This window comes from Aquila chrysaetos, chromosome 6 (genome assembly GCF_900496995.4).
Source record: "Aquila chrysaetos chrysaetos chromosome 6, bAquChr1.4, whole genome shotgun sequence".
Taxonomy (NCBI): Eukaryota; Metazoa; Chordata; class Aves; order Accipitriformes; family Accipitridae; genus Aquila; species Aquila chrysaetos.
This window is the reverse complement of record NC_044009.1, coordinates 35058707-35073178: the sequence shown is the minus strand read 5'-3', so window position 1 is coordinate 35073178 and position 14472 is coordinate 35058707. Positions and strand designations below refer to the sequence as shown.

Genomic DNA, 14472 nt, shown 5'->3' with positions numbered 1-14472 from the left:
GGGCACTCGGCAAGGTCACGGCGCAACTTTTTTTTTTTTTTTTTTTTTTTTTGGGGGGGGGGGGGGGGTAGGCGGTAAGAAGAGAAAAAAGAGTTTCTTTTTGTAAGTCCCAGCTCTCGAGAAGCTAACAGGCTGGAAGCTGTAACTCAGGCAAGTCGCCACCCCTCTCCCCACTCCTCCCCCAGCACATCGCGGGGGGGAAGCGGGGGTGGGGGAGCCACAAACACGCACCCCCCCCCCCCCCCCCCCCCCACCCGCTCTTACCTGCTTCCGATACGGGGTCCGGCTGCCGCCCGCCGCGCTGCTGTTGCTGCTGGGGAAGATCATCGCCCCGCCTGATCCCCGGCTCCCCCTCGGGATGGGGAGCAACTTTGGCGGCCGCCGGGCTGCGGCGCGGCGGGGCTGCAGGGCGCTCCCCGCCTCCGTGCCTTCCCCGCCGGCTGCGGCTCTTCGCTCCCCCCCCCCCCCGGCCCCCCGCCCCGCCCCGCTCCGCTCCGCGCCGACCCTACCCCGCCGCGGCCGCCCAGCCTGCCATCAACGGGCTCTCATTGACCGCCGCCGGCTTCCCCAGCCCGGCCCAGCCGACCCCACCTCCCGCCGGCCCCAACCACCGCCCAGAAAGGGGGAGGGAGGAAGAGAGCGAGCGAGAGCCGAGCCGCAGCGGGGAAGAGCGGAGCGGGCAGGGTGCCCGCGCCCCGCCCCCGTCCTGCGCGGAGCGGAGCGGGGCGCGGCGCCAGGGGAGGCGCGGAGCGGGGCGGCGGCCCCCCACTCCCCGCGGCGCGAAATAGTTGCGCCTAAGCGGTGGGGCGGCGGGCCCGCGGCGGGAATGCGCGGCACGCGGGGCCAGGCGCAAGTTGCGCCTGGCCCCGCGTGCCGCGCATTCCCGCCGCGGGGTTATTCCCCGGCCTATGCGGGGGCCGGTCAGAGCCCTCGTTAATGCCTCAGGGCAGTGTTGGGGAAGCAGGGGGAAATTCGGGTTTTCGTCATAAAAATTGGGCCTAGGAAATGTTCCAGTTCTTAGGCAACAAGACCGGGACGCACGGAGAAAAGGGGTTTCCACCTTCACTCGCTGTTCCTCTGCGCTGTTTACATTATTACATTTACGTTACCCAGTGATGCTGGTAATCTAGTTTTTACGGCGTCCGGAGTCACAGTTCTGCCACTGAGTTTCTGGTTGGCGACACTGCAGGAGACCTTCTGGTATGGACATGCATCATCAGGCACCTTTTGGTTTCTCTTCCTCCTTCTGGTAATACTGTGGCCCTAATCTCACACACGCAAACATGACAATGGGAAACAGCTGGGAAGAAACAAAATTGCCAGGTAGTTCGTTACTGAAAGGCCGAGTAACAGTGCCATCTGACAACACTAGTATCTACAAAAACCATAATCTTGAGTTGCTCAGTTCCCTAGAAATAATCACCGAGTATTTTGGCATCCTAATGTATTGCCACCACAGATCAGAGCCCATCTGAGTACAGCCAACAGTAAGAAAGCACTGTCACTTGGCAGAACTATATTCTGCATAACTTTCCGTTTTTTTCCTCTTTCAAGTCCTAAAATGGATCTCATTCAGTTTGGCCTTGATTTGATAACCCAAGTTTAAGGGCTGCTAGTACTGGACGAAAAGCACTGCAGCCACATGGTGATCGCTGCCATTCAAAAATGTTTGACGGAATAAGTTTGTACCGGCAGTCTTTACGCCAGATCAGGTATTGTCTGTCTGTACTACCCTAACTTCATGCTGGATCACAGATAATTTGTATTCCCGCTGCTGGCATAAAGTTAGCACAGAGGCTTAAAGCTAGGAAAAATTCACATTCCCTGGTCTGGTTAAAGCTGTAGCCTCATGCCTGCTTTACAACAACATCAGCTGGCATCACTGCTGAAAAAACAATGGTTCAGCAACTGATTCTGTGTTAAACCTTTTCTTTTCTCTCTCTGATCAGGTTAGTTTTCTTCCAGATCATTTCCCTTGTCTGGTTCAGCATGTGGCTGTGCTACTTCTTGTGCCAGTGTAATGGAGGAGGTAGCATGGGAGCAAAAATAGGCAGGGGCGTGAGGGTGGATATGACTGCTTGTGTTGGCAGCAGTATCAGATTATATTGGCTTAATATGTTCATGTACCTGTGGCTTAATTTGATAGAAATGTAGCTGTGTGCTCATGCCTTCCCACGATGTACTACATACAGTAGGCGATCTGTGCTCCCATCTTACTTAATACAGCCCCACGGTCACACATGGCACAATCAGATTCAGAGCTGAAACACTGTCTTAAAGCAGTATAAACTGTAACAGTGACAGGCTACTTCTCCCGCTCAAATCTGTATTCCCAAACAAAAAATAGGAACAATATTTTTCTGCACAGTGTTCCGGTCACCAAAAGGGTGACAAGGCTTACATCTGCTACGCCTACAGGAGGGCTTTGTTAGCTGAAGATGCACAGAGTGACCACACCTTCCCCTTGCGGGGAAAAGCTTTTCAAAACCCATCAATCATCCCTTGCTTCCTTCCCTCTCCTCTTCCTGCCCTATCCCCCAGGGAAGAGGCTGGAGGGATGTAAACACTGTATGCTCGATTGGGCCTATTCTCAGTCACTGTCATACCAGGGAAGGCACTCAAGAATATTCCGAAGCAGTATCTGAAATGCTGCCGTCTTGCCCTCTCTGCAGCCGCATGTCCCAGAGCTTCCCATGATTCGGACACAGATTTCACTCTCTTGAATTCACTGTGGCACATTTCCCTCGGTTACCATTACTCTCTTTCCTAATGTATTAGGAAAACACACAACAATAAATATAATCCTGTAAACATCTACTAGACCACAATCAAATGGTATCTGCTAATTTATTGTTGTTAAAGAAAAAAACATTACAGAATTTTTCTGGGAAGAAAACCTTGACATCCCATCCTAAGTGCTAATCTACCTATCAACATTTTCTGTTCTTTTTAAATGGCTTGAGTAATCTGTCTCCATTTTTGTCTGAAACGAGGCAATAGCTGCCTTCCAATACCCATGATGAGGTTATCAAGAATACAGAGCCAGACTCCTTACAGCAGTCTGGCTGGAGGGAAGGGGACAGCAGACCTGAATTGAAACAAGAGTTTCTGACTGGGCATAAGGACAGCCAGGCATTGCCCAGAGAGGCTGCACAGTCTCCATCCTCGAACATTTTCAAGACCAGACTGCGTACAGCCCTAAGCAACCTGTCCTGATCTCTTCGCTGATGCTGCTTTCGGCTGGAGGTTGGACTAGAGATCCCCTGAGGTCCCTTCCAACCTGAAGCAATGCTCATATGAAAAAACTGCTTTGTTCTTACTCTAGAACAGAGGCAAAATGATTTCTGTGTAAAACCCTGTATTTGAGATTAAGTTGATAAGGCTCGAGATAATTCCCTGGACTTTTCAGTACATGTACAGCAATATATCAGTTCAAGACACTGATAACAGTTCCCCTACATATTTTCTGGGATGCACAAGTATGCCTTGTTTGCAAAGAACAGTCTCAGTCTTACTCATTTAGCAATCCCAAAACTGAGACACCTAATCTAGAAAATGTATACAGAGGTGATAATTTAAATCCTATTTTCAAGGACTTTATTATTAACTGTGTTACAATGGGTGTGAACAGACTTGCAGGTAGCCAGGCATCTTGCTGCCTACAGCTATAAATGAGCAATTCATTTTGATCCTGGGGGAAAAAGGTGACCATAGAGTCTAAGAAAATCTAATTGTCTGTATAAATTATGTTCAGAGCTTCCTTAAATTATCCAGAGTTGCTTATTCACAAATAAGGAAAACTTGCTGAGCAGATCTGGTGCATTTTGGAGCTACAATGTTGTAATTACATGTTCTGTTTTGTTGGGGGGGGGGGGGGGGGGCAGCGGTATGTACAGTTCAGAAATTTAGGTTTGCAGAGAGACCAGGTAAGTACAAAAAGAAAGATTTCTCTGCAAACCTGGAGACAACTGGAAGTCCTCAAGAATCTTTCCAGTCATGTTTCTCAATCTTAATGAATAGTAGACTGGCAAAAACAAGCCACTATCTTAAAAACAGCTCTACACATTTAAGCTGCTACTTTACCATTTCTGTTCTAAATCAAATCCATGACTACCCTTATTTATCTCAAAATTCAACCAAAGTAGCTATTTCCCCTCAGGGCATTCAGTACCTCTGTAGGACAGATGGTCCCTCAGCCCTGGATCTGCTTTAAAAGGGAAACTTTCAGTCTGTTGCAAAACCCTGTGAGTCCAGATTGGATCTTACAACCCTGCTCTCCCGGCTACTTCAGGGCCTCCTGAAGACCCATTAGTGGAGGAGTGATTGTGGGCACCTCCTTTCCCCACCTTGATGGGACCTAGAAGACCTATGGGCTTTCCACCACAACACTCACTTGCTTGAGGATCCATCCTCTCATCACACCGAGTCATATGTAAAATGATAGAAACCAGAGTAGGCAGGAGGCTGAGCCACAACAATGCAAAAATACTTTGAAAAGCCCGATGCAAGCCAAGTAAACAGTATGCAGGGCTGAACTTTGAGAAGTATTAAGCATTTCCTGAAAAGTGTTAATAATGGCGTATAGGAAGCTAACTATCAAACAGAAGCAGATTTTTAATGTTAGGCTTAGATTCATCTATTCAGAACTGAAAGCAAGAAAAACATTTATAACAGCTAAAAGAATAAAGTAAACTTCATTACATGGGAAGATCCTATAGAGATAAATAATCTCATAATTAATTGTTTTTATTATTATTTCAGTATTCCCAGTAGGCCGGTACTGAAAAAAAAAAAAAAAAAAAGTGTCTTGCTAAGCGAGGATGAGAAGGAAAGGTCAGTAGAAATGGGACACAGTAATGCCACGAACATGCAAAACACTTTCTATATAAAAACTTCTGTAAATTTTCTTTTTTTTTTAGAAAAAGACAATTATTAAGAAACAATGACTTCTGCAGAAGTATATGATCTACCAAGAATGAGCTCTTGCACACATAATGAGAAGCCATTCTTTAAGAATGCAGTCTTCAAAATAATCACAGTAATATATTCAACAATAAGAAAAGAATCTCCATGATGATCACAACCAAAAGGGGAAGACAAATAATCTTTTCCAGCTGTACTGTTTCAAATATTGGTACCAAGATACCAAGTTACTTATATCTAGATTAGAATACAAGAAATAAAGGCCATTTTATCACTCATTATAAAATACCCGTGCACAGTCACTGTAACAGATTTCTTTTGATTTGAACCCATCAGCTCATTCTCTCTGGGAATGCTCCAACCTGTCACTGATTTTCCTATCACCTCTACTGTGGAGATTTTTCCCTTAAATCCAACAGCTCTCTGTGGAAAAAAAGAGCAGTCCTCTGCTCCCTTCAGTGCTCACAGAATGCCTCTGCTGTGGCCACTGGGTTTATGCCTCCCATGACATGTTTTGACTCCTTTTCATTTTAGCTTGCAGTTCATTCCTTCCATGCTTCCTTAAATGTTCTTGGAAGGACACTTTATAAATTGCACAATTATAAGTAATTGTTGCCATTCCTTCACTGATGACTGGTGTTAAGAATATGAACATAGAGAGCAACACAATCTCTTGTTAATGCCATGCCAGCATTTTATATTATTGAATGCATTATTTATTCTTTGAAAGCCATGACAAGATACTTCCTTGTAGAAGTATTTCCACTGTCAAACAAACACCTCCCTCGTAAACATACACTGTATATTCTGGGAAGCACAAGTATGAAACAGAATTACTGTAAAGGATTACTATGTAACAGGAATTTAAGGAGGCTGCTCATAATCGGTAATTAAAACACAGGACAAAATCCAATCTTGATTTGTGGAATTAACTAAAATGGCTCTAAAAGAGCTGAATTCTGCCATTGGCTTGATAATGTTGCCAGGCACTTGTTTGAAACTATAAAGCAGTCAAAGTCTGTAAACAGTTGCCAGATTTATTGTAGAACAAAATAATGAAGTCTGTCTGAAATGACAAAGTATATTGTTTTTTCTGCTTTGTTATTAACTATGTAGGAAGTTGTTCATCATTATATTAAAAGATATTTATGTTTTAAGTGAGACTACTAAGAAGAGCTCACTGTTTTGACACGCTTTCTTGACTGTGTATTTTTTACATTTTGTGCAGTATGAATTTCTGGAACAGTAGAAGAAGAAAGTGAAAATATTTGCTAAGTATTTTCTAGGAAACAATGATTCTATGCAGCTATTTGATTTTTTATATATTTTACATTTCTACATTTTAATACAAATATTAATAAAAGATGAAGCAAAATCTGGAAATACACAAATATTTTTTCTAAAACTTCAGAACTAGTATGGTTCTAAAGTAGGGTTTTATCTGCTGGTTTTCCAACAGAAAAGAGGCTCTTTCTAGCCACTATTTGTTCAATTTTGGTGTGATGGATTTTCTTGGATGAAATTTTTCATTGTGTGAGCCAGGCTTGAATGGTTACTATTTTACTAGAATCTTAGAAATAAGAAAGAAAAGAAATGAAAAGAATCCTACAATTAAGATATGTTTAAAGATTGAGAACAGTTAATGACACTGAAAAGATAAATCACTGTGCAGTGGTTAGAGTGGAAGGTCTGACTGAAAATCAGCCAGACAAAAATTTTATTCCTTTGTGTGTTGTTTTCTTGGTATCCAAGTCCGTGAAATAGCTTCAGATTTGTTAGTGCTCTGTGGTTATGAAAAAAAAAAAAAAAAAAAAATCAGACCCTTACCTGGTCTTTCCACATCTATAAAACAGGATGTATACTTTGAAGCCTTGAATGAAACATGCACTATTTGCATTATAAGCAAATTTTGTACTACAGCAATGAGGAGCAGGCTGGAGTCGCAACACACACTAAATCCAAAATGGCGCATCATGGAAAAAGAGGAAAAAGGCAGAAAAAGTCACTTAAAATATGATATGCCAAATAAAGATGGAGTTATTGTCACTAGTGCAAAACCAGGCTTGCACATGCAAGCTATGGGCTTGAAGAATACCTGAGGAAAAACCAGACCAGACACCACTCTGCAAAACTCTGCTGCAGACAGCCGTCACACAGGCAGGGTGACAAGCCAGACTGGAGATCGTGTACAGTAGGTGTATACGTGTGGATATCTTGGAACAAAACCACAAAACATGGCTCTTTCCAAGCAACCTTGTTGTCCTAAGATGACTCCTCTTGCTTTTTTTTTTTCTTTCCCTGGAACGAAGTCCTGTTGTGTTTGTTCGACAAATACTAGTGGTCAAGCGAAGAACTGACAGCTCTACCTGCTGACAAGCACTGTGCAAATTTTTCCTGTCCTCACACACATCCCTGTCAATTAACCTCATTTCTGACCTGCAAATGTCTTTACAGTGCTCAAACTCCCCTGAGTACACTGACAACACTGTACTGGCTCTCTGGCGTCCATTTACATCATCTCAGTTGGAGTGTGAGAAACTAATTTCCATATAGATTTCAAAGGGGCATATAAATTTTATCTGTTTCAAAATTATAGCCTTTACCCACCAAGTTTGTTTTATAATCACATATAAACAGAAAGACATTTGTTTATAATACACAATCTGATTACAATGACCTAATTCAGAGTGCGAAGGGAAGAAACAAGATCATGTGGCAGAAGTTAAGCAAATATTCAATAATGAGTCTGAATCTTATCTCATTTTCAAGATCTTTAAAATAAAAGTATCCACATAAAACTTTATAGAATTGTTCCTGAAGTACCTGATGTAGCTTACATCTCTGACAGGCATTATGGGTTTCAGTCTGCCAAAGAAGCTATAAACTGTTTTTTCCGCCTAGAAAGGCAGGCTCTACCCCTCTGAGTTTTGAAATTGCACACTCGTTACATTTGTAGCACCTACCCAACACCAATATAACACAGAACAAAATGATCAGCCAACATATCTTCAGAATAAGAAAACTCTTCCTCCCGTGTAAAGTCAGCACCCACAAACGTCATCCTCCCGGCGGCCATGGCAAGGACAGACCTCCGCCAGCGACGCGCTCGGCAGCCGCAGCGGCAGCGGCAGGTTCCCCGCGCCTTGTCGTTGTCTGCAACCTGCAGAGCCCACTCTCGGGGGTGAAAGAAGGATGCAGCTCCTGCAGAAGCAGCCTTTCCCTGAAGGGCTATAGGATCCTATACCTGACGGTATAGGATGTGGCTGATGCACCACAGATATAGGATGTGGCTGATGCACCACAGACAGGTGAACAGCAGGAGCAGAACACCGAAGCCATCTTCTGACACACTGTACAGCCATCAGCTGCAAACAGGTTTTTTTGCCACTTCCACTCTGAACTAAACCAGCAACAAACTTCACTGCTATCCCAAGTCTGTGTCTTCACCTTCATCATTTTGGTTCCTGTAATTTTAAATTCAGAGATGATCTGAATATTTATGTTCAGTAATCAGTAAATTAATCAAGATGGCTAGGACAATTTATTTCAGGGAGTAATTCACAGAGTTATTTACTAATTGTTCTATACTAAGTGTCATGGGCTGGCAGCAGCACAAATTGTGGTGGGAAAATATTTCATTGCATCATAATTAAGTTTTTATTTAGGTAAATAGATTCTTAAAGTTGTTTTCAACACATTCTCTCAAGTTGGATTCAAAGTATCTATCAGATACTGCACAACCATGTTTCACAGGTCTGTTCACCAATATCAAGGCACATAAATGAAAGATAAAACCTGGAATGAAATCCTGGCCTGGTCAATAGGAGCTTTACCAGCGGGTCCCAGATTTCACCCAGAATGAAAGCACTTACACCGTGCTTTTGTGATGTACTGAGTGCATTTAACCACTCAGGGATGCTGAAAAGGAGGAAATCTTCTGCTCTTTTCCCCCTTCCTGCTCTGAGCTTCATGGTTTCGAGCCCTTTGCTTGACCCTCTGTTTCTTTTGCTTGCTGATTCAACTCACTAACCGAGCAGAAAACTTTCCACTTTTCTTTCTGCCATGACAGCTGGGTCACCGAGGTGTCCAACAAGACCATCACAAGCTAAGTGGTTGGAGCACGCAGCTGGGAGAAGGCAAGGTGGGAAAGGAAAGGTGTGTGTGTCCCCGTGGGAGGAGGTGCTGCTGGCTGAGTGGCTTCTCTCCGTCTAGGGCTCCCTCGTGGAATTTTCGTCAGAACATTTTTCACTGGCGACCTTTTTTTTAACCATATATTTCCAGTCAGAGTCCAGAAAAGTGAGGTTATTGCAACAACCAGACCCCAGCCATTTTGTGCAGATGCACTGCAACAGAGTTGGGTGAGCGAGTTCGGATAACACAAGAATTAGGTTGAACTTTCACCCCTAGTTCCAGCATTCTTTGAAGTTCTTCACTGCTTTGGCAACTCCTTCCCCTATCTTCCACTATTGCAATTTCTGTCAGAGGCTCTGCATAGCCAGGATTTTCTCCACTCTGGGATCTTCAAAAAGAATTTTGCACTAAGCTCCCCAGGGACCAGATCTTCACAATGTTTCAGTGCTTGCAGTACAACTTGCTGCACTTATTTCTGAGCAGAGCGAAACTCCCAGCAGTGTTTGCTGACTGGGGCTCTAAGACAAAAAGGATTTCAGCAAATGGCCATGGGAACCTTCTAGGACTACTTACTAGGAGGAAATAGATTATCTTCTTCTAGCGGGAAGCAAATTTGGATAATTTTCCCTACAGTATTTTAACATGAATCTATGTGAACATGTGCCCTTGCATGCATGACAGGTTTTTGCTACCCATCCATCAAAACTACCAAATAAACAACTTCAGGACCTGATACAGTTGTCCCCTAATGTAATCCAGAAGAACATAATAAGGATAACTGGGTACTATCATTATATTGCTTTTGACCCCAAGACACAATTTAGCCTTCACTATTCTAAAGATCATTGAAAAGTTTTCATGTGAATATTTGTTTACATAATTATAAATGGAGCTTTGTTTTATTTTTCACAGTTATCGGTCAGATATATTATTTAACCTGATTGGCTGAACTCCAGTCCAAAATACCATCAAACTATATTTGGTGAAGCACACAAAATTATGTTTGGACAAACAGATGGGTTTTGGAGACCCGCAGATGACATTGCTGCAGAACACAGGCTTAGGTACTCTAGGAGCAAGGAGAGGTTAATGGCTTGGAAAGGCAAACATGCTTGCTTCTTGTACCTTCATTGTAACCAGTTACTTTAGAGCAGACAGTCTCATTACTATAAATTGCAACTAGAGGCATTTTTGCCTTGCAAAGGAATTCATAAAAACATGTCAGATCATGTCAGCTGAGATGTTATATAAATCACATTCTGCACAAAGTGAAAAAATACATTTTGCATCCAAGAAATTTCAGATTGTTTTCTGAGTAGAGCCCACTATTTCACAACTCAAGAAGAATTTTTATCAGAATTACAGACACCATTTAAAAGACATGAAAAGAAAGTTGAAAATCTAAATATGCCTAAATGCTTCCATTTTAATCCCCTTGTTAATTATATTTCCACTAAAGTTGCTACTTCATTCCACAGAAGGGTTGTTCCCAACACTGCCTCAGACCATTTAAGCATACGCATTTACTTCTGCACTTGCATGTATGCGATCTAGTGACGTTACCTGGAGAAAAAGGAGCATTCTTTGATTCTAAATCAACTACAAACGTACTGACAAGAGGTATGAGTAAAGAAAAATCCTCATGTTGTAATACTAATTTCAACTGCAGGCGCCTGAAAACAGTCGCTTAAACCTGTGAAAACTACTAACTTTTTTGACATTACTAGGTCTTTAGCTTTTTTTTTTATCTACTTCAGTATTTGGTAACTTGGGAAAGAATAAACCCTTTTTCCTAGCGACAACATACAATATGATGGTTCATGTGAGTAAATCATGTAGGCACATGATTTTGTAGGAACTAGGCCAGAGTGAAAAACAGCCAGAGCGCTGTATTAATCCCTTGGTGACTATATTCAGTGGGCTATGCATTGGCTACACCAGCAGATTCGACCAAACTGTTCTTACTCACAGAATGGGAAAGATAAATAGGATAAGCTAAAACTTTGAGATATAAATTACTTAAGCTGCAAAATAAAGTCCAACCTGAACCTTCATTAAAAAAAATTAAACAATAAATTACATATTTTGTATCAAAACACATAAAATCTGGCCACAAATCCATTCGAACAGAATCACACAAGTGATTCTTGTACAAGTAACTCATGTTAAGCTTCCTTCCTGTATTTCTAACTAGTGTCATTGTAGAATACAGAAAAAATCTGTTTATTTTCCTTAAAAAAATCAGGTTAACTCTTTGAAATGTCACCAATGTAGACAACCTTTATTTTTTTTAACAAAACAAAAGGCAGTTTTAAATTAACTAAAAGGTTAGTTCTAGAATGTATTAGCATAACATTTCCATTTAAAATAATACATTCTCTTATAATCTATACTTTAGATTCCACAGCTACAGTTGGTTTAAACGCTTAAAATTGTCTAATTACTGATTTTCTATTATGTTTGGTTGATAAAATTCAAGAATTGCATCAAAACTGTGCTAGAACTCCTTTATTAAAATGTTAAAACAGCCAGGCAATGTGCCTCTCATTAACTACCAGCTACTTTTTGATTGTCAGTGTCAATTGCCTGCTAGGCAGCTCACCCGACAATGGAAATTATTTTATGATACCTACCTGTGAATCTTAGTTTGTGCTGGACTACTAGACTGCTCCTTACTCCTTTCAAGAACTGTAATCTATAAGGTAAACATACTGAAAAGGGAAAAAAAAAAAAAAGTCACGCCTTTTCATGCTGAGAAACTCCAGGCTTCAGATGATGCATAGTACTTAATGCTATTTACTGTACCACTGTAATTATTTGGTAGCTGATCAAGCCAATAAACACACCATTTGGCAGAGTGGGTACTTGTTGTAGTGAGTAGATGTGAGCTCCTTTTTTTTTTTTTTTCACTGAGACTTAGCTACTCCTTTCGTATCAGATCTGATTTAAGAGATGTCTCTCCCCGCCACAGCATTCCCTCTCCACATCCATGCCAGCCACTTATTCCACCCTTCGGAGCAGACATTACCACACTTCTTAGCTGGATTGAATCAACTGTTCGTGCGGGTGTGCTATGAAGTGGAAAAGTAAACTGATACAGTCTAAACCTACAGATAAATATATATTTTCCCTAATGGGTTGATTTCCCAGTTCTGATGTAGGGAGCAGCTGTAACACGTAACAGGCTTGGCAAAACTGGGGCACAGAGGCAGGAACTTCTAAATCCCACCCAACTACGGAGGGAACAGCAATGTCCAGATGCAGCCTGACTGCACAGCCCTGACCAGACTCAAAACTGAAAGCAAGCAGCTACTCAGGGTTTTATGTAGCAGCACATAAAATATTTTCATTTCAAGAGATATTTGCAAACACAGAACGTCCGTAGTTTTGTCTTAAGATCCCAACTAAACTTGCAAATGAAATCATCTTTGTTTAAAACCATACTTTAGGGAAAGACGCTGCAATATACTATATGCTGGGAAACAAATTAATGAAGCTCCACAAAGAAAAGGAAACTGGTGTGATTTATCCATCTGAGTATCAGTGGTTTAAAAACAAAGTGGAGATGTTGCGCATTTAACAAAAAGTTTAACTTCACAAATTTCCTCACGTGTACAGCAAATCTTTCTTTAAAAGCTGAAATCATGGTTACAGTAACTTCCTATTCAGTCATTTCCTTAATTAAACCATTGAACTTTAATGTCAAATACAGCCATTACAAAACCAGAAAGGAATCTGAACAATAACAATCCAGTCAAATGGGCAGCGCAATAACCAACAGTGATGTCAAGAACACTAGCTGATATTTTTTGGTCTGAATCAATTATGCTGTGATCCCCTGAGATACTAAATCAAGTTTGGGGAAACTCTGTACTGGATCAAAGCTGCACTAGCCACATGATGCGATGCAATGAATACTCAGCACAAATGGGCTCTCCTTGGTAAAAGTTATTTAAAAAACAAACTGTATGACATATTTTTTCCGAATTTTTGAAAGATGACAATTTTAGTCCAGCGACACGTATGCCTCATCATAGTCTCACACATCTGTACTGCTCTGTAACTGAAGATTACCCAGACAGAGGCATTTTTTAGTGCCTTTTTGTCTCCTTTCTGCTCCAACGTCGCAGTCCCCAGTGGTGCCCAAAATGTCGGTGCTCTCATTTTGAGCAGGCTCTTTCCCTTGTACAGTCACTGCATTCACGCCTGTCTTTGCCTCCCACAAATGATCCAACCACCCCAAAAGCCAAGACCTTGGAGGACGCTGGTCACCACTGCTCAACCCAGAGCAGTGTCTGCTGCACCGGAGACAGTGCGTGAGTTCCCTTAGCGATGCCAGAAACCCCGCCTGGCTCAGGAGCTGGTGATACACTGCCTGCATTTAGCAGAGAAAGAGGGCACCAGTGCAGGAAGGCTGCTAGGAGCTCCGGGCGGGCTGCAGGTACTGTTCCACCTCTACGATCATAAGCCCTGCACTGTGCACTCTGCCGCAGCAGCAGCAGCAATGCAGCTCACATGTGCTCGTACCTGATTTGGATCATGTTTGCACAGCCAAGCGGTCCCACAGGGCACAGACTGGCATTAGTGATCGTGGGACCACAGTATCAGGTTTTGATACTATTAGCTCTTTTCCGTTGCCCAGACAGTAATAATTTTGGGGGTCTCTAGTTACACAGCCAGCTCACACTCTGGGTAGGTGTGAAGGGTCACAGAGTCACTGCAGGAAAGGGCATAATCTGTTTTTCAGGCTGGTTTAGGGTGCTGGGACATAGAGTCTTCCTGAAGACACAAGGCCGCTAGCAGATCAAAACTGACAGCACCTTAGTTTTTGAGGGATCAGTAGGTCACTAAAACATGAGTAAAAAAGGAGTTTACAGAACAAATGCTACCAAAATTCTGGTGCCTGCTATCTAGGCTATAGATAGTCTTACATAAATCCTTCCATTTGATCAGGATATTTTTGATTGGAATAATCAAAGATTTTGCAAAACAATTGAAAATACATATACACTGACTTCTTTTTTTTGGTCTTACATATTTCACACCCCTTAACACTGAAAGTGAAAGGCATATTAGATACACGGAGCCGACTGATCCAATGGATCAATGCCTACCATACTTGGGTTACACTTAGACTTTAAATTGGGCTGAAGAGACAATGTTTAATTGTTAAGTGTAAATCTTGTTGCACAGATTGATACTCAGTGAAATGGGCATACTAGAACTTGTAATTCTTCCAGGTATCACCATATCTCTAAGAATTAAAAAAAAAAAAAAAAAAGAAACCAACAGACAAAACCTCAGAGTTAAGAGATTATTTTTAAGAACACAATGATTCATTCAGGCTGCAGAGTAAGACACAACAGTGTTCTCTCCTCTGCCTCAAACAGGGCTCTTCTAAATGTTTCTCCTAGCTGA

General features: G+C 42.2%; 1 protein-coding gene across 3 annotated transcripts in view; it reads right to left on the bottom strand.

Moving 5' to 3' along the window:
- RBMS1 (RNA binding motif single stranded interacting protein 1) overlaps nt 1-14472 on the bottom strand; it is a 150125-nt gene that overhangs the window by 96448 nt on the left and 39205 nt on the right. The window contains exon 1 of one of the 3 annotated variants that reach the window (XM_030017713.2): nt 265-470. The exons of the other annotated variants lie outside the window; for them this stretch is intronic. Coding sequence (XP_029873573.1) covers nt 265-327 — 63 coding nt within the window. The 5' untranslated portion in view covers nt 328-470. Of the gene's footprint in view, nt 1-264; nt 471-14472 lie in introns of those variants that run through there. 3 annotated transcript variants of the gene reach the window in all.